Here is a 24,591-nt window from a genome sequence, read left to right on the forward strand (position 1 = left end):
ACCAACTGTACTTGTTTGGAAACCAACATTTGTGCTTTCCAAAAAAAAAAAAAAAAAAAAAAAAAAATGTATACAGTATCTATATGGAAAAAAAACCTTTGATTCTACAGATGCCATTAATGATGACGAATAAACCCATTCCAGATCCCTTATCCGTGGATCAGCAGGGGAATAAAGGAATCTTTTAAGTGTGGCCTCTTCACGGTATTATCAGAGGATTAGATCGATATGACTCCATGGGTAAAAATAATCTCTCACTATCTCAATCGAACAGCAATGCTCGCTTCAGTACAACTGTACCAACTCAACACATGACCTAAAGATCACAAGTCCACTTCGCTCTGGAACGTTGACCGTAAAGTCTCTGGTGCACCTATGAATTACACTTGAAGACCTTTTAAAAAACAAAAAATAGTAGTACCTGAAAAACACAAACCCAATTACCCCATCATTCCAGTCTCCACCGATCGGATGGCGTCCTTCTGCACCTGAAACAAAGTTTGCATTCACGCTCACCACTGAGAAGTCTTCGGGGCTGCATTCGACTCCTCTGAAGTAGCAGGACAGCAGCATCTCCTTGATGTCGTGGCCTGTTCGGTCGTAGAACTCGCGCATGTTGAAGGGACGGGGCTTGAAGGAGGAGAAGTCCGCCTTATCCTTCAGGACCATCATAACGCTCTCCTCTACCAAGTGTGTGTCCCGGATCTCATACCTGATAAGAGAAGATGTTTGCAATCAGGAAAGCATGTTGAGTCCAGCACACTGAATCTCTTTAAGAAAAAAACTGTATTTTATTACCGTGGTAAAGTCATCATGGACAATGGACATGCACCCATGATTTCCTGACTAACCTCAACAGTCACAATTAAAGGCTAAAAAATGAAAAAGTCAAAACTGCTGACAGACTTTTTCTTAAAAACTTGCAGAACTGACAGAACGGGATGTGAATCACAATTAATATACAAGTTTTCCCTCTAGTGCAACATACCTTAAAGTTAACAAATATACAAGTTTTTCTTTTCTTTTTTTTATTGTGGGTTACTAATGAATTATTTCAGTGCTTGACAATGAATATGTATGCATCAAACTTTAAATAATGCAAATACGAAGACGTTCAGCAAAAGACTGCTGTATATAAATAGCCAAATATTCATTATAAACTGGTTTTAAATCTTGATAATATTGTAACATTCTTTAAATACAACGCTAGTGTTTTAAGAAACTAAAAGATCACCTAATAACTTCAATCAAAACGTTCATACGTAACAAGAATGGTTGTTAATTCGAAGAACACTACAAATGTCATAAGAAGCAACTGATATGTCACTTCACAGTAGAGTAACGGTCAGGAATTAAGTCTTTTCTTCACAGTGAATAAATAGAGTACGTAGACAAAGAAACCTGCCAAAAGACTTTATGAAGTTTGGCTGGAACTGGTGGCTGCAGAGTTTTCAAATTTACCTCAGGAGTTGCTTGCCAGAATATGTAGAAGTATAATAAAGTGCACATATCAGACGTGACCGTTATTTAACAGTAATAAAGGCAAATACAAAAGCCTGCCAAATCACAAACTCCAGTGCAAGTTTCTTCTCCATTTTGTTTCATTGTTTTCTGAATGAATGCAAAAGATATTGAAAGACAAAGAATGAAAGGAAGCCGTTCTGAGGCAACCACAACCAATGTTGCCCTTTTATTCTTTCTTCAATAACCCTAATGCTAACACTCAAGGATGAAGGGGAAAATACTCTTAAATCTTCACTAAAACAACAGCCAAATATCCCACGGGGCTTTACTACACCTCAGCCATGACTTTCAGTAATTACCCTCACAATTAAGACATTTGTCAGGCTTCCTTAGCGGCATGACCGCAGCGTTACAATAAAATTCACTAGCAAATACAAAGATAGACCTGGGGTTCCATAAATCTTGTCCTGAAAATCACTCTTTCAGATAACTGACATGCAATATTACTTACAAGATTGGAAATATCTCATATTTTTAGGAATAGTTCATCAATATTGTATAGTACTACACAATTGGCCAGATTTATTTATTTTTAGTCTCTGAAACACTGTGTTTTAGTGAGCAAACGGGTGTGAATGCGTCCGTTGGAAGGAGCTGGTTTCATTTCCGCCAGACCGTTCCGCGTCCTTCTGTTGCTCTTTCCTCGAACCTCTCGCCGCACAGACGAGCTGTCAGGCAGGTTTCCTCTCGCTGCTGCAGCACAAAGTAAAAGATTAATGGAGGTGGTGAGACAGAAGGACGGACGGGCTCGAGAGAGACAGCGAAACGCAGGCATGACAGCACACACACAGAGCGCTGTCCCTGTCTCGCTCCCGGCCCATTATCCTCTTAGTCTGCGCCGCTGTCAGTTCAGGGGAGTTCGGAGTCCACACTGACCACAACAAGAGCACTTGACAGGCTCCTATTGTAAGCCAGCCCTACTCATAGACCCTATATTATTATATATATATATATATATATATATATATATATATATATATATATATATATATATATATATATATATATTCCTCCAAAGAAATTTAAGGAGAAACATCTGAGATGATGTTCATATACCTGGAAATCAATATAAAAGGCAACATCTTAAATAGAAGATTTCTTGTGATTGGTTTAAAAACGCATGCCATTTCCGCAGTGCTCGACTGATGTGGAGTTTGATAATCTGAGGTAGTTGACATATCTCATCTTCAGTGGCGATTAAGCTGGCTAATCTCTACAACAAACAGTCTCCCGCGGAGCTGCTGGCATTAAACTGAATTAAACACACTGCAGACGGGAACATCTTGAAGTACAACACTAACATTGCCATCTGATTCAACACGGCTGTTATTGCCTTGATTTCTACCATTCATCATCTCTATGAAAGCTAATATCACATTAGAAAACCCATTCAGATGTTTACCTTGTCTTTTCTTCTCCTCATCACGGAATCAGAGTTTCACATGCTATCGGTTGTGTTTATTGTAGGGGAGGGGCGTCACATGACAGGGGGAACTTCCTGTTTGAGGCCCCCTCGCTGTTAATCATCACAAGTCTGAAAAAATTACTTCAATTAGCTGTGGAATCCATCGAGCGTGAAGTAGATCTCATTAGCTGGGATTTCATAAGTGGTTTGTTAATCTTCTCCTTCAGACTAAATCATTTTAATTCAGATCTGACAGCCACATTTCAAATCAACTTGAAACTCCATTCACGTGCCGTTTCACTTCACAACTACTGCAGCTAGAGTTTAGCAAAACAAAAAGGGGCTAGGCTTTTTTTTTTTTTTTTACTTTTTCATAATTCGGAAATACATGAAAAACAGAAAACTGAGGATCAGCATCATGGTACCAACAAAGCCAGATTGGAGATGTTTGGATTTGTCAACTCAAAACTAATCCTGTAACTCTGAATTTGTTTAGCTACCATCATGGTACAGCCCCCTGGCGAAACGTACGTTTATTTAATAACTAATAAATAGCAATGGATTATGTATAGTAAGTGGATCATGGTTTCTGCTTTATATCTTCAAGATTTAAATCCTCGTAAGCACATAATTGATGTTACTGTATTTGGGTGTGTTGTTGCAAAACTTAGTTAAAGACCTCATAATCAGGAAAAGTTTACAATTGACTAAAGTTATGATTACTGATTTTACACATTTTAATCTGTTTTTATACAGTCTATGATTTGAATGTTTGATTGACTTGACACCATTATGTCATCGCCAGTGACATCATCACATCGAGCGTAAAGGAATTGGTAAACCTTTTTTTTTCCCACTGGTTTCTTGAATCGAACTGTCCGAAAGAATCGGTTCACAGAAAAGAACCGAACTTCCCATCACTAATGCTCATATAAAGAGTTTCACTATCGTTTACGTCATTAGACCCACGATCGAAAAAAAACCCAGCCGAAACGTGTACCAACCCGGAAGTAAAATATTCAGCGCAGAAATTCTCCATCATTCGTTCAAGTTATTTTAAAAAACTTTGGCCATGTTTAGTATGAGAATCCATCTCTTGAACACTGTGAACAACTCTGAATACATCAGACACCTTTTTTCTTCTTTAAAATAACAGATGAAACATTCCACAATAGGACCTTAAACATATGTTGTAGAAAGTAAATAGTAAATTTTGCCTACATTAGGAATACTATTTTGACTCGATATTTCAGTTTAACTTTGACAGCTTTCATTTTTTTTATTCAAATCAACATTTAAAATAATGTGTTAATGTCTTTCTGTTTGTTAGTTTCTAGACCAAATATTAGGTAATTGGTCAATATTGTTTTTGACTATTAACAAAAAAGTTTTGACTTAAATCTTGATTTTGTTTTTTTAAGACTTTTTCCTTTTACGTTTAATTTTTTCTTTTTTTAAATAAGTGAAACATGAAAATTAAGACTAGAATATATTAGATTTTGACTATATTAATATAATTTGCGTATATTTTCTAAAAAAGGGTAAGAAAGATTAAGCATACATTTACCATAATTTATTAAAACATTTACCATAAGACCAGAAACATATTAATTTAACCAAGTAAATGGTCATTCTAATAATGTTTATATTATATATATATATATATATATATATATATATATATATATATATATATATATATATATATATATATATATATATATATATATATATATATGAGAATAAACATAACAAGAACAGAGACATATATTATTTTAAGTATATGGTCTTTTTTTTTAATAATGTGTTTTGTCTTTAAAACATGTGAATATACAAGTAAATGGTAATTATGACTATTTTTATCATGCTATTTTGACTTAAGTCTAGTTATTTCTATTTAATTGCAATGAACTATTAAAAAAAAAATTAATCTTTAAAACAACTATTTTTTTCTTTTAAATAACAGATAAAACACACAATAAGACAAGGGAAACAGTTAATTTTGATTTTGTCTTGATGTAAAAGCCAAAACCGTGACCAGCTCACAATAGTTTCTCGTCCTCTCTCTACTGTCAGAAAAAAAGGTGGCAAATGGCCAGAGCTAAATTGAAAAAGCTCCAACTGTTCCTCGGACATGATCCTGTGAGGATTTCTTCCCAAGTACTCCCAGAAACACTGTTAGCACCTCACAAAACAGGAGGATTTATGTGAGAACAGGTGCTCTGCTTCGGTCAAAGTCCATATCACTGTTATTTGTGGCAATATCCTTTCTTTGCCCATCCGGCGAGTGTGGGAGTGACTAACCAGTGCTTACTGGAGAACCTGCTAACCTCACCTTTTATATCTCGCTTTGCTAATAATAGCCACACAGAAGAACAACCGCTCTGCGAGGCTGACCACAGCGCAAGGTTAACTCAATTTAAGACCACTGGCTTCACCATCTCACCTCCGACGGGTGGATATTTTCCCACTCTAAAGTAAGCCCACACAGAGATCTGGCACGGATTTGCGATTCGTGATTTATTCACCTTTAGAGAATATTGAATTTCGACCGGTGGCCTGTTACGGCTCTCTTATTAAATGCCTGCTGGGAGCAGTTGGCTTAGCGTTTGTACGAGCGAGGTCTACCTGTGAGCATGAGTGGAGCGCCATTTCTCTCTTTTAGACTGAGAATATGATTATTTACAAAGCGGGGTGACAAAGTGAGCTCAAAGCGAGACTATATGCGCCAACAATGAGAGTTTAGCATTTAAACTGCTTTATTAGATGGTCTTAAAGTGATCCTCAGAGTTTATTTCTTTATTTTCCAGTCAACTAATGAAAGAGTTCATGCTTCCTTGTACTCTTATTTGAGCATGATTGATATTCGTATACCTAAACTTTGCAAATTTTAAAGCGAGATTTGAACACAAAAGAGGTTTCGTCTAAACTAAAAAAAGGGAACCTTCATAAAAAGCTAAATTAAAATATTGTAAAGTAGTCAATTCGAATTTTGCGCTATATTTCAAGCCGTACAATTAGTAATGGATCCAAATATATGTCAGTTACCTCTAAAAATGTAAGATTCAGTACATTCACACATGATCTGACACAAAACACGAGAATTTATCAATTTTATACAAAAACAATTACAAGTGCTTGCTGTTTTACCAGCTCTAGTGTTCGTTTCTGTTGGAAACTGCATTGATATGCACTTATTGGTCATGTATTTCGCATTTTGCGAAAAAGTTCTCATAGGTACATTTTTGTCATGAGCTCAGGTAGGTTTTCACAGAGGAACGTTTTAAAACATAGCTAAAATTTGCCATCATTTACTCGTCCTCATGTTGTTTCAAATCCCTCGGTAAGAATAAAATTGCAAAATTTGTAGTATGAAAGTGCTGCTAACAGTTTTTTGAGATGCTGCTTTTAATTAAAATACGTATAGTAACTGATATCTGCACATGCAAATAGATAGTCTTAAAAACTCAAAATTGATGACTGAAAAACTATTGTTTTTGTTGCAGTGTCTTGCCTTTGTGACTTGGTTGTTTAAGGCCCCTGCACCTTCTTCTGCTCTTATGAGTCTCTATAACTTCGTTCAGACTCAGGGTTTGATGATGCCAACAGGAAGCAGATGCTGCCAGGAACTCCACCAACTGAGTTATGATGTTTCTGTATCTACTCCTTCTGCGGTTGCTCTCTTTGTGTATGTGTGTGCAAAGTTTTAATATTGCCCTGCCAGAACTCCCTAAAGTAATCAGTGTGAAGCTCGGTAAGCGGGGTTGGGAAAGGCGCAATTGGATTATGGGCCATAAGCACTTTAATTTTCCAAAGATGGAATAACAAACGACAGAGCATCTGCCTCATCGCTCTCTCATGGTGGTTTTCCTCGAACAGCCATTTTCAGATTACAGGAGAGGTGACGCGGCTTGATTAAACGTCACGCCGCTACAAATTCGCCGTTATTGCGCATTAACTCCAAGAATGAACTGTTTGGGAAGTCTCAAAAGTCTTCCAAGAGATTTAAAGTAAGCAGAGCGGGGTTCCTCGCAATGTTGCCATTCTGGAAGCAAACAACTGGTTTTAAATAAAGCAGATAAGGGATTTCTCCCATTATGCAGTTTGGCTGTGCATTAACGTAGTAAACACATGCAGAGCATTAAACCTTGTATATTAAAGTGCTTTCCGACCAAACAAATGTACATAATTAGGATCTGCATTTACATAAAAGCCATTTTGAAACCTGAATTTCCATGCAAGTCCTGCATGATTTACGCTTATGATTTTCTACCCTCCAAACAGGAAAAGCCAAAGGGGTCCAGAGTTGCTTTTGGACCCTATTAACCGCTTTTCCACTGTGGGGCCAGTGCGAGCCAGTGGTTTAAATGGGCCGGGAAAGGCTAATAGCCTCAGACTTGAAGCACCTGATGTGTTTCCACCATCGGGCCAGAAGCTCCGCTGCGCTTCACTAAAACCCAGCCTTTACACGTCTTTCAGTAACAATGTCATGCAACCCCATCATTTCACCAACAAAGAGAAGTTATCAGATAACTAATAAGAAATAAGTCAATGGAACTAACGCGATCACAAAACACATATGATAAAAGCAGCCATTTGTTTGCATGTTTGGTTCAAGATTTGAATCCAAAAGTATCTATGTTTTACAATAATAAGTGATGCATTTAAATTAACGCATTAAATTAGTCAAACAGAAATAAAGCCGTATGAACCGTTATCTCATAAAGAAAGAGTTCACATAGACTACTTTCAGTCGAGTCTGTTTTTGTTTATCTGTAGTCACAGCATACATCACATTTAGAAAAAAGGATCATTTAGATTTATTTCTTCAAAAATATGACCCGAGTAGCAGTGGGAGCTCCCGAACAAAAGCCATTATATTTTTTATGACATATGCACAGCTGAAGTCTCGAGACGAGACTTGTGACAGATAAAATAAATATGCGATTGTGATCAGAAGCTGATGTCTTATTTTTTTAGCAGGTTTATTGTGGTAAAGGCTAGCGTGCATAGTCTTTTGTATCGCTCATTAATATTTTTGCCTTTTATGGGGATCATAATCCACATGGGATCTCAAACAGACGTTATTTCAAACACTTTCTGCTGTCTAAAAGTGAGATTTGAGCTCAAATTATTTTAAGTCTTTAATACTGGTGTTATAGCTGTTAGGTTTATGAAACGATCCAACGCACTGATGCTCTCCAGACATGGAGAAACTCTGGCTTTATTCGTAAACACTCCTCTAGCCCCATCTGGTCGCTTTGGCCCAAGATTTTCGTTGGGCCAAAAACACTGGCTGGTGGCCCCGAGGAAGCACCAATGAGGCATGAACAAGCCCTGGAAGTGACAGTGGAAGTGCAACTGGCCCTCGCATGCGCTAGCACACCCGCTTTTGGACAACAGTGGAAATGTGGCAAGTGACTTTCACTGATATTCCTCAAAATATCTTCTTTTATGTTTTGTATTACAAAAGGAGTCACAAGCAGGTTATAAACCACACTCTAAAAAAAGATGGTTGACCAAAGCTTAATTTGGGGTGAACTACACATTTAAATATTGTTTTGGTGCTGACAGACCAATTACATCTGGTTTAACCATCTTAGAAGCTTAAGTTAGTGGTTTAGCTAGTTAAAGTCTGTTTGGAAACCAGCACACCATCATTATGAAGACTAGCCTCCAAAACACAACCTGGTTAGTTTTTATGTGACTTTATAAGGGGTCGTTCACCCCAAAATTCTGTCATTTACTCACCCTCAAGATGTTCCTTATATTACTTTCTTCTAAACATGAAGATATTTTGAATAATGTGGGAACAGATCATTCAAATACCTTCTCGCAGTTCAGAAAAACAACTTGTTTGAGTAAACAATGACAGGATTTAGTTTTTTGGGTGAACTGTCCCTTTAACTGCTCTTACCCTCTGAAACAATACATTTTCAACAAACGGGACTTTTATTTACAAGTCCATCCTGTTCTGCTCTTCCATCGACTCTGTTAAACTCTTGCAACAATATTTCTACAATTTCCAAGCTGTGAAGTGGCACAAAGAAGCACGGAAGCATTTCCCAGACGCAAAGGCGCGAAATGACAGAGCCGGTGAGCACAGCGGGGCCTGTATATCAACACACAACCGGTGCGGTTTCACAAACAGTGCTAATTACATGGGGATAAATCCTTGTTTATCACATGGCTTATGAGACACAAGTTAATTGCTTCCGCTTGTCAGCCCTCCAATCCCTTTGAAGCCCCCTCGGCTCCCGGTCGCCATGCCTCGTGTCTTACCGCAGCAGCAACACCTTATGGCAACAGGAAGTTACACTGCGGAGAATTGTGTCACATGTTTGCAAACAAACCGCATGGACTTCTGAAATGCCAGGAGTCTGCAACCAATCAGAACAGAGGCATTTGCTAATTAAAATTAATATAAAAGAAAATTCTGACTATTTGCATTCTAAGAGAAAAAAAAAATATTTCTGCATAATGAATTAAGTGCACAGCATCCATATTCGCAATGATGTTGCCAAAAAAAATAAATAAAACTATTTCTTAAATGTAAAAAATGAAATGACCTAAACATGGCATTCCATTTACAGTGTGACAAACTAATTGGAAGTAGCAGGTTGCATCATCTTGCCTTATTTCCCAAAAGTGAATTATTTTTAATTTACAATTTTAAGTCAATTAAAATTTGGAATAAAATGACACAATAAACATTGATGAAACTATAACAACATCCACAGCACGTTTAACTTATTAATTCAATGCACTATTGAGTTATTAATGTTAGTAAAATATTTAATGCGAAATAATGGAGGGCGGGACTTGATTTTGGTTCTGGAATTTGATTGGATCGAGAAAAGTGGCTGGTTAATATTGGTTAATATTATTTGTCCTACCTGCATGGCCTTGATTTCATGTTAAATATAGAAGATGGAAAAGAAATAGTGTACAACAGCAAATTTTCTGTTCAGCAAACGTTTGATCACTGAGAATAATAACTATATTAGTGTCTATATCATCGATAATATTTTGTTTATTAAAAGTGCTGTTATGTCACCTGCCCCTTTAAATGCTCAAACTCTTTAAAACGGGAAAAATTCTGATTGACTGTCAATGTTTTCATCATTGAACAGCTGGGGAAAAAAAATCATTCTGAACGTGATTCTAATGATATCTTTCATCTGTCCTGTTATTGATATAGTTGTGTGTGACTGCTATTCTTCAGAGCGATTATTAAAACAACTTCTTTATCATTATAGTTTAATCCTTGGTGTGAACGAGCTTTTGGAAATTTGCATATCGTATACAATACAGTAAGCTTTATAGAATGAATTGAACAGATTCAATTGTATTTGAATGGAATCTTTAAAACATCCATTCATTAATTCATCAACAGAGCCAGAAAAAAAAATGGTGTAGTATGTTAAAAACAACGAGGCCACATGTCGACGAGTAGGCCATGTTCTTGAAAGCCCCCAGCTGTGTGTAATCGAGAAGATGCTGACGGGTCGCGCTTGCGACTCTTGTGCTGGAAAATTGAGATTGTTCTAGTGACATTCTAATATATTGTGCAGCGGTTCTCTCTTACTGAGCTTCAGGCAAAACAGAACACTGGATCGATAGGCCAAAAATATCCCGCCGGAGCAGAATGGGGAATTGCTTTTTTTTTTCTCTGGTGAAGTCGAATTCTGTGCATAGATGGGTTTGTGGGAATGTGTTCAGGTGAATGTGTTCACGTCACGCAGATCTTTGGCAACACTGATTCACAACTGCAAAGTCATTCTGTAACAGCTCGGACTGCTGGAGAGAATCGATATGCGTCCTGCTGCTGTCCATCAGGTTTTAGACCTGCATCGAAGTACAACTGAAAAACAGATGTTGATGGTATGAAACACTTTTTTTTTTTTTTTATCCAAATCACACACACAAAATAATACATTAGATGCTGCCAAAACAGATGTGTCACATCACATATTATCGATACGTATTATTCATAGCATTGCTTTCCCAATGAGATTCTCAGCAGGAGAAACTGTTGCTCTTTCATGACAATAATTGAGCTGAAAGAGAAAAACTGACTGTAGAAGAAGACAGTTTATGTTAATGTTGCGTACCTCATGACAACACACTTGAGTTGAATTACAAATTGCATTCTAATACATTTCAAAACAAAACACCACGCGCATTTTGAGCTAGCGTAGCTAACAGCATTCGCGCACAGGAACTGTTTGAGGTCTTCGAGACCACAGACCGTCTCCGAAGCTTGAACGTGCAATCTGTCCCATTTCTGCCTCTACACGCTCTAGTCATTTCATATTTTCTTTTTGCCTTTTATTCTCTGAACTTTTCAATATTCAGAGCCGCTCCTTCAAGACTGCCAGCATTAATCGTTCACCTGTTAAATATTGGCCCGGTGGAAAAGAACAGAACTGATTACGCAATGAAACAGGCAGAAGTTAACTTAGGTGCTAGTTGACAGCAAACAAAATAAATAAACAGACCGAACGCTCCAGGCGTTTAACCTCAACACAAACACAAATCTGAAATAGAGACAAAATCTGAAAGAGACTCGGCTCAACTGATCTCATTTCACACAGATCCAACGATCTTTGAAGAAGAAGAGCGAAGCTCTTTAAAAGATCTTAACGTGAGATGAGAAGAGAACTGATGATAATCAGATGATCTAAAATGTCACTCACTGACATCCAGACTCTTTCAGGTCACGTCATTGTGAGAAAGTGTACAATTCTTCCCATTTAAAAAAAAAAAAGCAGTATATAGTATTTAATGACGAGTGTTTCAGAATTGCTGCAATTAGAAGATAATCACAGTAATCACATGACCTCACACTACACCGCTTAATAAATACAGCATCACTACTAGTAGTACTAACATTAACTGCTGTGGTTGTTAAAAAATTATTCCACCAAATAGATAGTTCAAGGAGTAAAAACTACCATATCTTGAGGGCAGTAAGCATCCAAAAAACATTTAGTGTTGTCAGTCTAATAATGAGTCAAGAAATAGATCTGAAACTAAAGGAAGTACTTAATTTTCCATGCACAGATTCACACAATTCTTATGTAAACTGTATATGGGATCATTAACATATAAAGCTGCTCTGATGTGACAGACTAAAGCGCAGTGGACTGAGGGCATATTAAATTTAAGAGCATCACTTTTGCTTAGCTTGTGAATGTGATTGTCAGTGAAGCTTCTTTAATAGACTCAACAGAGCCGTGATGACATCTGCTGATGAATCCCAGAGAGAATAAAGCAGGAAAGGTCTGCCTGTCACGCCACAGTAACTATCGGCCTGAGCTGTCACTGCATCTTACTCAAGGCCATATCACGGGCAGTGTATGATCTTCAAACAGTAACATGAATACTGCAAATTCCTAAGCTGGTTGCATCCCAAACTGCACACTCAACTTCACTATGAACAAAAATGCATGCTTTACAAGAGAAGCACAAGCACTGCAATGACATTACATCATTACAATCATATACTTCCCATTCCTCGCCAAAAATAAAATGCAGCTTGCACTAGTTTACGCGACAGCTAAAAATGGCTTTTAATGGGTTTTGTCCATGTCTTTATAAGACAACAGCGTTTAGATTAAAAATCTAATTTGTGGAAACTGAGACATCACGTGGATGCGTATTACGTGTTCGTTCTGTAGGTATGTGCGCAGGGGCATAGTGTTTCTTTACAAAATGACATTGCAAAATACTGTTCTGCTATTATATTACAGTTTTTTTAGTTGTTTTAGCAGTTCCACATGAACAATATTTTGTTCACATTTGGACCATTTTGGCAATATTGTTATGTATTTAGTACATAGTTGTCGTGTAAAGAGTAACACTTGAGTATAGCGACCCGTTCTCAATATTAAAGTTGCTTTTTAGCATGTTAACATACTGGCTGTTTCTTAGTACTTATAAAGCACATGACATCTTTGCATGACCATATACTGCATCCCTTATCCTACCCAATACCTAACCTTAATAACTACCTTACCTAACTATTGAAAAGCATCAAATTAGGAGTTCATTAAGGCAAGAGTCATAGTTAATGGTTTGTTAATAGCGAACTAGAACTGGACTTATAAATAAGGTGTGACTGTGTAAACCTCGAAAACCATGGTTTTTTACTATCATCAGTGGTTTTGTGAAGAACATATGACATCTATGGAATTTTTCCATTCCATTAAATCGTCTTCACTTAAAGTAATTGTTCTTTAAAGAACTGTAAAAGGTCATTTTGAACCCAAAATGGTTCTTAAATGGCAGGGCTTGGCAACTTCGGACTCGAGGGTCACTGTCATGCAGAGTTTAGCTCCAACCCTAATCAAACACAATTCCCTGTAGCATTCAAGTGATCTTAAAGTCATTGATTAGCTCGTTTAGGTGTGTTTGATTACGCTTGGAGCTAAACTCTTTAATAGGATTGTAATATTATCCCAAAAATTTACATTTTGAAAATCCAGCAAAAGTACATTCAATATTGTATTTGACCTACTAACATTTAGATTGCATTAACCCTAATCTTGTATACTATTCATGAAATATAGTATGCAAATTGGTTATCCGTTTGGTCATTAAGTAAGATAGTTGGCTGTGTTTGCAAGTGTGGAAACTTTGCCTAGATGCTCTTCCAGTTCCCATGGTGATTGGGTTCCAATTGGTTGCTATGTTCTATCTGTAGTCACGTTTCCTTAGCGATGCCTTTATAGAGGAAATGATGTAAATGACAGACTAATGCTCTTCTAACTAGAAGTTGTTATATGCTTTATAAGTTACCCAAAGAACACTGTAGTTATTTCAGGATGGAAAAATAAGATATCTAAAATGTTTCTCCTACACAACAGTTAGTCTAAATGGGGAGTAAGTGGAGACATTGTCCTCTTCCTTTCAGATGTTTCTTCTAAGAAAAAGATCTCAATGTTTCTCCACAAATCTACACTCTTCATTTCAGACCCCTTAATACTTATAATGACAAACCAAAATGTCAAAGAACAGGCATGTAGCTTCGATCTGGAACTGACATATGAGCTGTTAAGAATAAAAAGCACACCAGAAAGCCTTCGAATGCAATATATGTCTAAAAAGTAATCCAGCAAAGCGTGACTTCTCAATAAAAGTTTAAACCCAGCATCAATTATTCATTCCTGCCAAATGTGTTGTTATTGAAAAGCGATGAGACCGATTGTACTGCCAACAGAGACACTGATGTGTTCGATGAGTTCTGGAGCGTCTCTGACCACGGAGTGACAGTCACACGTCTGAGAGAAGAATCCAAACTCGGAGCTAAACTTCTGCTTCTCTAATGGCTGCGCTTTCGCCGCGAGCACAACACATGGTGTGATCAGTTACATCGAATCAATGATAATTCACTTCAGCCCTCACCGGGGCTTTCAACACCTGAGGGGATGAAATCATTTTTCATTTACAGACAGGCTAGTCAACGCTTTAACTCTACTCTTATTTTCAACGAGGCAGAATGTTTACAGCTCACGTTTTCAACTCCCATCAAAGCTAAAATACAGATTCGGATTGAATTACAAAGAGTGTCTGATGACAGCCCAATTCTGACAAACAACAGCCAGGCTCGAGAATCATACAGACGTAAACCTTGAGATAAAACAGATCTAATTTACCTCTGTGTCAACAACTAAATATCATTTCTGTTTCATGTGTTCACTAGAAGACAGCTTTGCAAAACAATACTTGTAGGCTGATATTACATTTTGTAATACTCAAAATATAAGCTTTAAATCGAATGAATCTGTCACAATGCCATCAACCTCACGAATTAACTCAAATAAAAAAAATAAAAAAACGAAAAAATATGGAACGAAAGAAATGTAAACAAGAGTAAATAAAAGGTCTTTCTCAGACGGTTTTGAAATAATCTTTGTGAAAATTTAACAGAACCACAAAGCTAATTCACAAATATAAAAATATAATAATAAAGTGTGTATAATAATTTAGAATATATATTATTAAAATTATAACATTTTACATCTCCAAACAATTGTAATCCAGACTTTGAGCATACTGTATCTTGGTCTTTATAAATTAATAATAATAATAAAATAAAAAATAAATTAACAAAGGAACTGCTGTCAACAAAAATGTATACAGATGGTGCAATAGCAGGACAGAATTTAACGAAAGTAAAACATTTGGATTAGTAAAAATTGTTTACATGTTCCTTGAATTTAATTTACAAACTTTAGTTATTTAGTAATTGAAGTAAGGCATTCTAGCACTCCACAGTTTTAGCATGGCAAAAAAAAACAATGGTGGTCAACCATTAAAAGTGGACAGTGAATTTCTGTTGAAAGTCACCTTTCATTAAAACCAATTAATGTTGCTTGGTGCTCTTTTTGAATTCCTCAAAGACAGAAAAAAAGAAAAAAAATGATTAGAAAAAGAAAAATATAATGTAGCTAGTCGTTAAGTAGCCTATTGTCCCGCCATCAACAGATCCAATTTGGCGTCAGGAGCACAAAAACAAAATGATTTTATAATGCATTTTCGCAGAGGTGAGTAATGTAGCCAACCACAGACATGTTTGATGATTTATAAAACGCAATGGCCAATCAGAGGTGTTTAAATTGGAGTCCACACACTCACCGCTGCAGTCACCGTGTTTTGTCCAGTGCTAAGTTCTATGTTCTTAACTTATTTCTAACAAAAACTTTAATCTTATAATTGATTTGTGTGTGTGTGTGTTTGTGTCTAACCTTGTAATATCCTTATATATGAACGAGTGACATGTTTTTAATAAATTTAAAGGGAGCGGCCACATATTACAGAGACAAACTACTGCAATAAACAGAAAAAGATGATAATTTCAGAAGCACATATGTGGTTCTGCAACCGAGACTGTTCCAAAAGCAGGATTTTAGGTAAGGAAACCGTTATTATTTGTATTGGCTGCACACCAAATCATGCACACTTGCTTGCTTTTCTGTTTAATTTAACATATTTATATATAAATATATAACATATTTGTTTTTGTGAAAATATATATAGACTTTAATAACAAATAGTAACTGTAACGCTTTACAATAATGTTCGTTTAGCTAATGTGTTCAAGTGTAGCCTATTTCACGTGCTAATTATGTAAAGCATCCTAACTAAATAATGTAGTTCGAGCATAAAATATTAACACAGTCGAGTAACACGTTTGTACTGTTCTTTAAAAAAAAAAAACGTTGTCACTGTCCTAGTCATTTTAAAATGTGTTTTTTACAGGTTTGCACACAACTCACCTGCCGTTTAACAGCGCGAGCAGCTCTCCCGCGTGGTACAGGTCGTTGCGCGTCACGCGGCTGAAGCGGAAAGCGTTCAGGTTGCAGAAGGTGATGGCCGGAAACGCCATCATCGGCGCGGTGACCTCGTCCAGGCTGGTGACGTGAGGGTACTGAAAGTAAAACTTGATGCGGTCCACGCAAACGAGCACCAGGAACGAGAACGAGCCCAGGAAAAACATGATCCAGAGGCATCGCTTGATGCACTGGCGCTCATAACTGAACATGTGTGAGATGCCATGGAGCGTGGACCTGCTGGCGAACACTTCAATGGACACGGGCCGATCACAGTCCAGGTTATCTTCAGACTCGGTTTTAATATCCATGCTTCTTTAAGTTGAAATGCGCTTTGAATTAAGTAGAAGCTGATATTTAGAAGACTGAAAGAACTTCACGCCCTTAGATGGTCAGCTGATTTTGATGAGGAGGTGCATGGACCTAATGACACGATGTAGACACCAGAAAGCAGTTACAACAATTCATGCAACATCTTCTTGACGCTCTTCCAGCGTTTTAGCAAGTTTCTGAATTTTTCTAACCCTTAATATGACCTATTCAGAATTCAGAACTCAGAATTATTCAATCTTACCAAACACTGACTTGAATAAAACCTGTTAAGTTACACATGTCCACAGGAAGCAAAATTTGGCTAGTCAAATTAGCGAAAAAAAAGAACAATTTGAAGAACTCTATTCCAAAAACCGAGATGGTTTCTGGCGATATTTGATCTCTTATTCCTCTTAGGATCTTCAGTAAAATAAGTCCGTAGTTGCAAACGCGAGTATCATCAATTCATCCCCGTCTCCTGCAGTCTAATAAGCTAAATATGCATAGAAACAATCAGTGATGATTTATTGACACGCATCCCCATACAGTGTCAGAGACAACAGAAACGCATCGCTCGATGTAAAGAGAATGTCTTCACATCCAAACACATCGGATTCTGTTTCAAGCTCGAGACAATAAGCGATCCGCAATCCAACTTCACCACGCGCGCTTGTAACGACAACACGGATGCTCTCTGGATGTTGGCATCACTAAAATGTCCCCCTCTTCATTAATGCAGCACGGCACGCGCATCCATCTCAGATAAAGTCGCAAGTTCTATAGTCCCGCTTGTCCGGTCCTGAGGTGGGTTCAGATGTAGACAGACGCGTCAGGAATGAACGCTGCACACTGCGACGAAGCCTCCGAGTGCTCCACTGTCTGTCTAAGCATCACTGACCCGAGCACTTCTTAAAAGAGAGGGAGAGAGAGACTGAGCGATATTATTACAATATTGCATATCTTTATGTTGACTTTACTGTCATTTATCGTTATGCATCATACTTTTATTAAGAATTTTAGAAGTTTTATTTATTAATAAAAAACATTTTTACATTTTTTTCTTTAATGTCAAAATACTCATTTAATTTTTCTTTTATATAATTTCTGCACTTCATCATTTGCATTAAAACAAAGTTTTTATTTGGTGTTATTTATTAAAACTAGCCTGATTTTGTATATTTTATGTAATTTATTATGTTTTATTTTGTTTTGATATTATTCTTTAGCATTTCTTTGAAAATTACTCTATATATTTCCTTTTTGGTAGATAATGCAATAAAATAATAATGCTCATTGAAGGGACCATATATATATATATATATATATATATATATATGATGCACAGTTATTATATATAAAATAACTGCATCCATCACATTCATTATGTTGTTTGTTATATATTCTCCATTCATATATATATATATATATATATATATATATATATATATATATATATATATATATAATATGAATGGACAGTTCTGCTGACCAGAAGATGCTTGCGGGATAAATGAGTATGTACAGAAAGACTGATCAGTATTATTTGAGAAACTCGCAGCCGAGGGGTGAAAGGGAACCCACCCATGAAATTACACCAAGTGCATCTTAAAGCAGGTTTGTGACAGTATTGGCTAACGCTGGGTGTCGCTGTCACTGGCTGAATCGATAGCGTTGATGATGTGGCCCACAGCTGATTATCAACTTTCAGGGACACGCTTAAAGTGTCAGTCCGTTAATGGACTCGGGCGAACTCCACAAACTGAAGCGGCTTAACGCTCTGGCCAGGTTTGTCCAGGTTTTGCATTGGAGTCTATAAAAGAGGTTTGAATATGATCTGGATGTTTATTGATCCATTATGAAGATGCGGAAAATGAAACCAGACGCCTGAAGTGAGTTGTTCCCATGAGTCACTGAATAATACTGTGGCATATAGGACTGTATATCATATGTGCGCCTAAGGCCGGAAACTTAAGCAAGTATGCATTAACCTCGATTTTATGACATTCAATTCTATCTCGGGTCACTGGCACATTCCATATTCGCAGAACATGTGTTTTAACCACAAAGCCTTGTCTGTGATGGAAAATCAGAAAGCTAGCAAAGCCTAAAAATGATTCAGTATCATAACAGTGCATTCTTTCTGAGCAGGTTTTGGTTTATGAGGCAAAGCGGCATCTCAAATCGTCAAATCATCTATTTGATGCGGCTCCCGTCGTGTTTTGCTTGTTTCATAATGCACGTCTACAGATGCTCCGCATGACAAATTAAATGATTCGTGCACCAAAGTGGAGATAGGCAAGTAATGAAGGTGACATAATGCTGCTAGCAAAAGGAAAGAGTTTATCAACAGCGTCCTGGGAGATTTTACAGGACATCTGCACCGAGAAATGAAGCGGCAGCGACATGAGTAAAGAAGAGCGCCATGGAAGATAGACTCCAGAAATCAACTGAATCATCAGGGGGCAGGAAATGGATTATTAAAAGCATAGTTACTTAGAAATTGTGATCTTTTGCCGCAGGGATGTTATAGAGCATAATCTTCAAGGGAAAAAAAATGTCAGTACGCAAAATAAGCTCAAGCACTTGAACTAAAGTGGAAAAACTAGCAGAGCAGATTAAAGTTGAAGCGAACTTCCAGTAAAGTAGATGTTGGAGCAGCGGCCTAGCACTTAGGATTCGTTAATTGATCAATCAAATATTTATTAGCAGTTATTTATTTAATGAATTACTTTTTTTACAGTGTAGGGTTTAATGAAGCAGCTTATAAGAATGCAAGCTATAGTTCCCAAAGAGAAAAGTAACTTTTAAAAGGAAATCAGAACACTTCACATTCACGTTGGACTTAATGGTGTTGATCTAATGCACAACATTAATATTATAGCATCCGTCTATTATTTACATTTGAAATGGTTCATAACTGAGAAAGTATGGTTTCCCACCAAAGCATTGGAAGTTTGTGCACTTTTCCTCATAAAGTGCTATATCAATGCATACCAACTTTTGTGAAGTCTGAACATTGCTTTCACAAGATACAGAATGACCAGTGATTATGGACCCCAAGAGATTCAGCCCATATCTGCTAAGCAATTATGAATCAAACATTTTTTAATACAGTTTTGCAGGGGCACCTGGCAAATTTCATCAAATTTCTGTGTGTAACCATTCCTTTATGTTGACCTAGTAACTCAGCTTCTCATCCATTAGTGAGTATTTTATTTACATTGGAACCAGACCTAAAAAACAAAAGCATACACGATTGCTTCACACCATGCTGAGAATTCAAGCAGATGTGGCCTTTTCACAGCTTGCCAAATCTCAGGGAATGGGATCTGAGATGAATAAACTCGCGTCTGCTCGACCCCCATGTGGCGATTTCAGAAGTCCAAGAAGCAAAAAGGCTGTTGACCTCGCTGTGTTGTAACCTCATGCTCTGACAAACCACAAACCAGCGAGCATGTCCAAAAAACTGTCTTCTTGGCATTCCGATCAGCCGTAGTTGAGGGAATGTTGGCCGGCCCTTGAGGGATGGACAGATGGACGATTAGCTATAATGAGGTCCTGCAGGGTTCAGCGTGACACGGAGCAAAAACAAGAGGCACATGCAGGAACGTCCAAGGACATACATGTCTCCAGGAAAGTGGAAGTCGTTAGATATCTTTTATTTTGGGGGAAAAGGTTCAAACCAGGGATGTTCTGGATCAACGCTATCAAATTCTTTGAAGGGGCCATATGATGTTGCTAAAAAGAACATTATTTTGTCTATTTGGTGTAATGAAATGTGTTTATGTGGTTTAATGTTAAAAATAATATATATTTTTCACATTCTGTACATTATTGTTGCTCCTCTATGCCCCCGCCTTTCAGAAACACATTGTTTTTTACAAAGCACAATGCAACACAACGTGTTCTGAAAAGTGAGGTGTGCTCTGATTGGCCAGCTATCAAGTGTTTTGTCAGAACACCGGTGAGACAACACAAAAACAATAAATCCCATTACAAACGAGCCATTGGTTGCATCCAGTAGGGACATAATTACTGATTATAATGACTTGTAATGTTTTTTTACACGTTGTGTTGCATTGTGCCGCATAAGCATAAAATCATGCCTGCACTTGTGACATATATGTTCGCTTCAAACTGGAATCAAGGAAGAATATCCTGCGATGTCCACTTCGCAGGGTACTTCTTTTCAAATAGAACACACGTCTGAAGCCATAAGAGAAACATACAAAATGTGCAGAGCAGGGGGCGTGAGGACTGGAATTGAGATCCGCTGCACTGCTCGAAATTTGCGTCTGAATCATCAGTGGCAAACCCTTTACATGTGTTTCGGTACTTACAGACTGTGAATCAGAAGCACCGGCACTGTAGTCTTCTCTCCCAGGATCAGGAAACAGTCCTCCATAAAATGCATTGCACACATCTAAATATATGTTTTGAACTGTTCTGGAACAGTGTTGTAAATGCATCTTAACCACTGATTTCTAGTTGTCCTTTTCACATCAAAGTTACGCTTTCTTTCTTTGAGTGAACATTTGGGCAGTGTTAATCAAATCTTTCCACATCATGACATAGACATGTGGGGGCGTGTTTAAACGAGGTGTTTCTGGAGGGTGTGGAGGGTGTGGACAAGTCTTATCTTTTATAAAGAATATCTTTTTGGGTTTGAGACTTTAGTCTTTGCAACTTTAGGGATCAGATCTATTCAGGAATAGCTTGTAACACTCTAAAAAGAAAGGAAACTTGAAATCGCATCATATGACCTGTTTAACGCTACAGCTTTGTTCTGCATACAACTATACTATTCATACAATCTTGGCAGCTGTGCGAAAGGAATAACTGCTTATTGCTTAACTGAAATTAATAATGGCACTATTGTCTTGAATTTTGGATTTGCCTCCTGTTTTCCCTCCTGTATTTTGCATCAGTTCGATTTAGTAACATTACTGTACTGGAAACAATCTTTGAAACAATCTCCACTAAATACTGTAAATCACTATACAAATAAAAGGTGATTTGACTTGACAGTATTTGAAAAAGTTTTCTGTATACATCGATCCGAGGTCTTCAACCCTGTTCCTGGAGACCCTGAATGTCCTTGAGTTTAGCTACAACTCTAATCAAACACACCCGAAGCTAATCAGGCTCCTCAGGATTGCTTGAAAGTAGGCAGATGTGCTGAAGCAGGTTGAAAATAAACTCTGCAAGTCAGTGGGTCCCCAGGAGCAGGGTTAAAGACTCTGGCAAAGATTACCCTGATGTCTGACTACATCTGCCCAATACTGATGTTTCCAGCAAATAACTTTGTGTCTGTATAGGTATATAACATTTCATACTTGTAAAAAGAAACTTTCACAGAAAAAAAATAAAATAAAAATCACATTAAAACTAGTTTGTCTTGGTAAGTGAACAAAACTGGCTGAAAACTTAATAAAATGCATTCAGTCAAAATATAGATATACATTTGTGATTAATTCTTGAAATGTAGTTTTAAGAATTTATATATATATATATATCAGAACATGCACAATCTAATGAAAAACAAAAATACAAACCTTAAATGTTACTGGCAATGAATTGAACTTTTATTTTAATGCAGAACAGTCCACTCTTGGAGGTTGAACATGTATCGGATGTCCAGAATTATTTGCCAAGACATTTTCCATGTTCAGCTTTTTGACAACTGCATGCTCTGTTCATGCCAGATAAATGGGAGTCATGACAGAGGAATGTTCATCTGTAGGTCATGGAACTTTGTGGGTTTGTTCTGAAGTCACTTTTTGTTTAATGCTGAAACATACCCAATCATTCTACTATTGCTGGTTTTTAATTAAAGTTCGTTGGGCAGCAATTCAAATCATCCTGCCACATGAGTCTGATCAGAGTAATCTAGGGCTTTACCCTATGCCATTTCCAACATCACTTTGAAAAAACTTCATATTAGTTTTTCATTAAAGCTGTACACAACCTAACAGTCAGAAGTCCACTCACCTTTTCTTTTTCATTATTACTTCATGCTTGTCTTGAGTTTGAAGTGTGGAGAGACTAATTATGAAGGTATTTTAATAAAATTCAGTGCACAACACGTTCTGTCCTCTTGAACTGAGCTATCACTTTTTCTTTCAGGTGCAGCTCCATTTCAATTTGCTCTTCAAGGGAGTCATTCCTAAAATATATAATTCAACAAATATAATTTTATGTTCTAATAAAACAAGATGCCTGGATGCTAAATTAGCACTTTGGCATGATGTTTGTGTGCAAGACATTTAAAAGGTAGGATTCATTTGTTAACCGAATGCATTATTTTCTAAAGATTGGTGGTTGTGTAACTCCTGTGAATCATAAATGTTTTTTTTTGTTTGTTTGTTTTTTGCCAATTGAGGGTGACATTGTTTAAAATGAGCAACTTCAGCAAAGTGGAGTAGACTATGAGAAGAAACTAAAGACACCACTTAAAAGGTACAATAGGTCAAACAAAACACAGTTGCTTCATTTTATTTAAAACAATTTAGGCTATAACTTTATGTCAAAGAAAATCTGAAAATTTCACAACCTAAGATGTATACTCATGTTTTGCCTTGTAAGTATTAAATAGTTAATGAAATATTCAGAGTTATCAAATATAGCCACTGTTTATTCACAATGTGATCTTTCTTAAAATGTCTGTGAAATAGTACACAACAGTCAGTGAAGGGTTTTCTTCTCTGATTCGAGCTACTTTACCTCTCTTATCCAAGCTTCAAACGGGATCAATATGCGGCACAGGCCTCATTCAGTCCAAGTTCACCTTTACTAGAAGTGTTCAATACTCGAAATAATAACAAGCTCTAAATTCATCCACGGGTTTAGCTCAGCGCCAGTCCCCTCAGCTGTGAGCGCGAACGTGAACGCGCCGGGTTAACTTACTCCACCTTCAGTCAAATGCGCGGGAGAATGTTGATTCCTGGAGACCACGCGGTCGAGGCGCTCCCGCCCAAAATGCCACTGTTTCAATTTGATTGACATAATTCACAGCGGATTCAGAGAACAAAGGTTCCCTAAATGTCAAGATTATGGCGAGGAATACACAAGCCTTTCTCATCTCGGGCCGGACGGGTGAGAAACGTCCTCTATTACAGGATTTAAGCTGCCTGTATTAATTGGTTTTCTTAATTAGCACAGCATGCGTGGGCATTAATATTCACGCCTCATAAGATAGCGACGCTCCTCATTCAGTGCTAAATTATTTAGCTGTACACGGAGCAGAAACGAAAATGGGACATTTTATACGATCTGCTGACATAAAAACAGCAATTAGGGGATGTGTTTGTGTTTTTTAATGATTAAAAATGCTGCTGTTCTGCTGTCTTTCGTTTAATGATATGTATAACGACAATAAATAGGATGCTAATAATGTCAAAAAAAACATCTCTGAACACGACAGAATATATGCAAATAGCTAAACAGCGATTAACTCAATGTGCAAACACTTTCTGTGTGGTTTAAATTGTAAACAAGGAGAAATAATTCGAGTTTAAAATGATTTATTATCCCTATCTGCCAGTTTGACAACTTATTCAATTTGACATGTCACGAGTGTCAACCAGCACTGAATAATTACCTAATTTCTACCTCATTGTCAGTATGCCATTAATTTACGTTTGACAGGTTTGGGGCTGAAGAAGAGCAAGAGGATAAGACCTACCAGTCAGAAAGAAAAAAAATGCAAATTATTACATCAAATGAAGAGCATTTCTTCTCAGTGTTGACATACAGTACTTCCCCTGGAAACAGGATGTTGGAGCAGGACATAGGCCTGTTAAAAGTCAAATCCACTTTCTTCACAAATACTGAACAAAAAAAATGAATAAATTAATAAAAATGTTAAATGTTAAAAATAAATAAAACCACTTTTCATAAAGAACAAGAACATGGTCTTCTTTTTAATGAAACACCATTGGTTATACAGGCTAATTATACATTCTTTATATCAACTTGTTTGCCATATTCCTTATTCTTCCAACCAAACATTTA

At 37.1% G+C, this 24,591-nt stretch overlaps 1 protein-coding gene and 1 long non-coding RNA gene across 3 annotated transcripts in view; both read right to left on the reverse strand.

Moving 5' to 3' along the window:
- The window catches only part of LOC113039475 (acid-sensing ion channel 1), a 147,083-nt gene extending 130,172 nt beyond the window's left edge, over positions 1-16,911 (reverse strand). Inside the window, exons 1-2 of one of the 2 annotated variants that reach the window (XM_026197366.1) lie at positions 16,213-16,911; positions 517-712 (exon numbers count right to left, since the gene is read on the reverse strand). In XM_026197366.1, the coding sequence (XP_026053151.1) occupies positions 517-712; positions 16,213-16,577 (561 nt within the window). In that variant the 5' untranslated portion in view covers positions 16,578-16,911. Of the gene's footprint in view, positions 1-516; positions 713-2,926; positions 2,951-16,212 lie in introns of those variants that run through there. The other variant, XM_026197368.1, reaches the window with a different exon arrangement.
- A 440-nt stretch (positions 16,912-17,351) lies between these two features.
- On the reverse strand, positions 17,352-24,253 carry LOC113039476 (uncharacterized). Its single transcript, XR_003275016.1, has 3 exons — positions 24,179-24,253; positions 22,570-22,744; positions 17,352-17,486 (listed from the first exon to the last, which is right to left on the reverse strand). It is a non-coding gene; the product is annotated as an uncharacterized LOC113039476 (long non-coding RNA).
- Positions 24,254-24,591: the final 338 nt, after the last annotated feature.

The sequence above is a fragment of the Carassius auratus genome, chromosome 22, assembly GCF_003368295.1.
Source record: "Carassius auratus strain Wakin chromosome 22, ASM336829v1, whole genome shotgun sequence".
Taxonomy (NCBI): domain Eukaryota; kingdom Metazoa; phylum Chordata; class Actinopteri; order Cypriniformes; family Cyprinidae; genus Carassius; species Carassius auratus.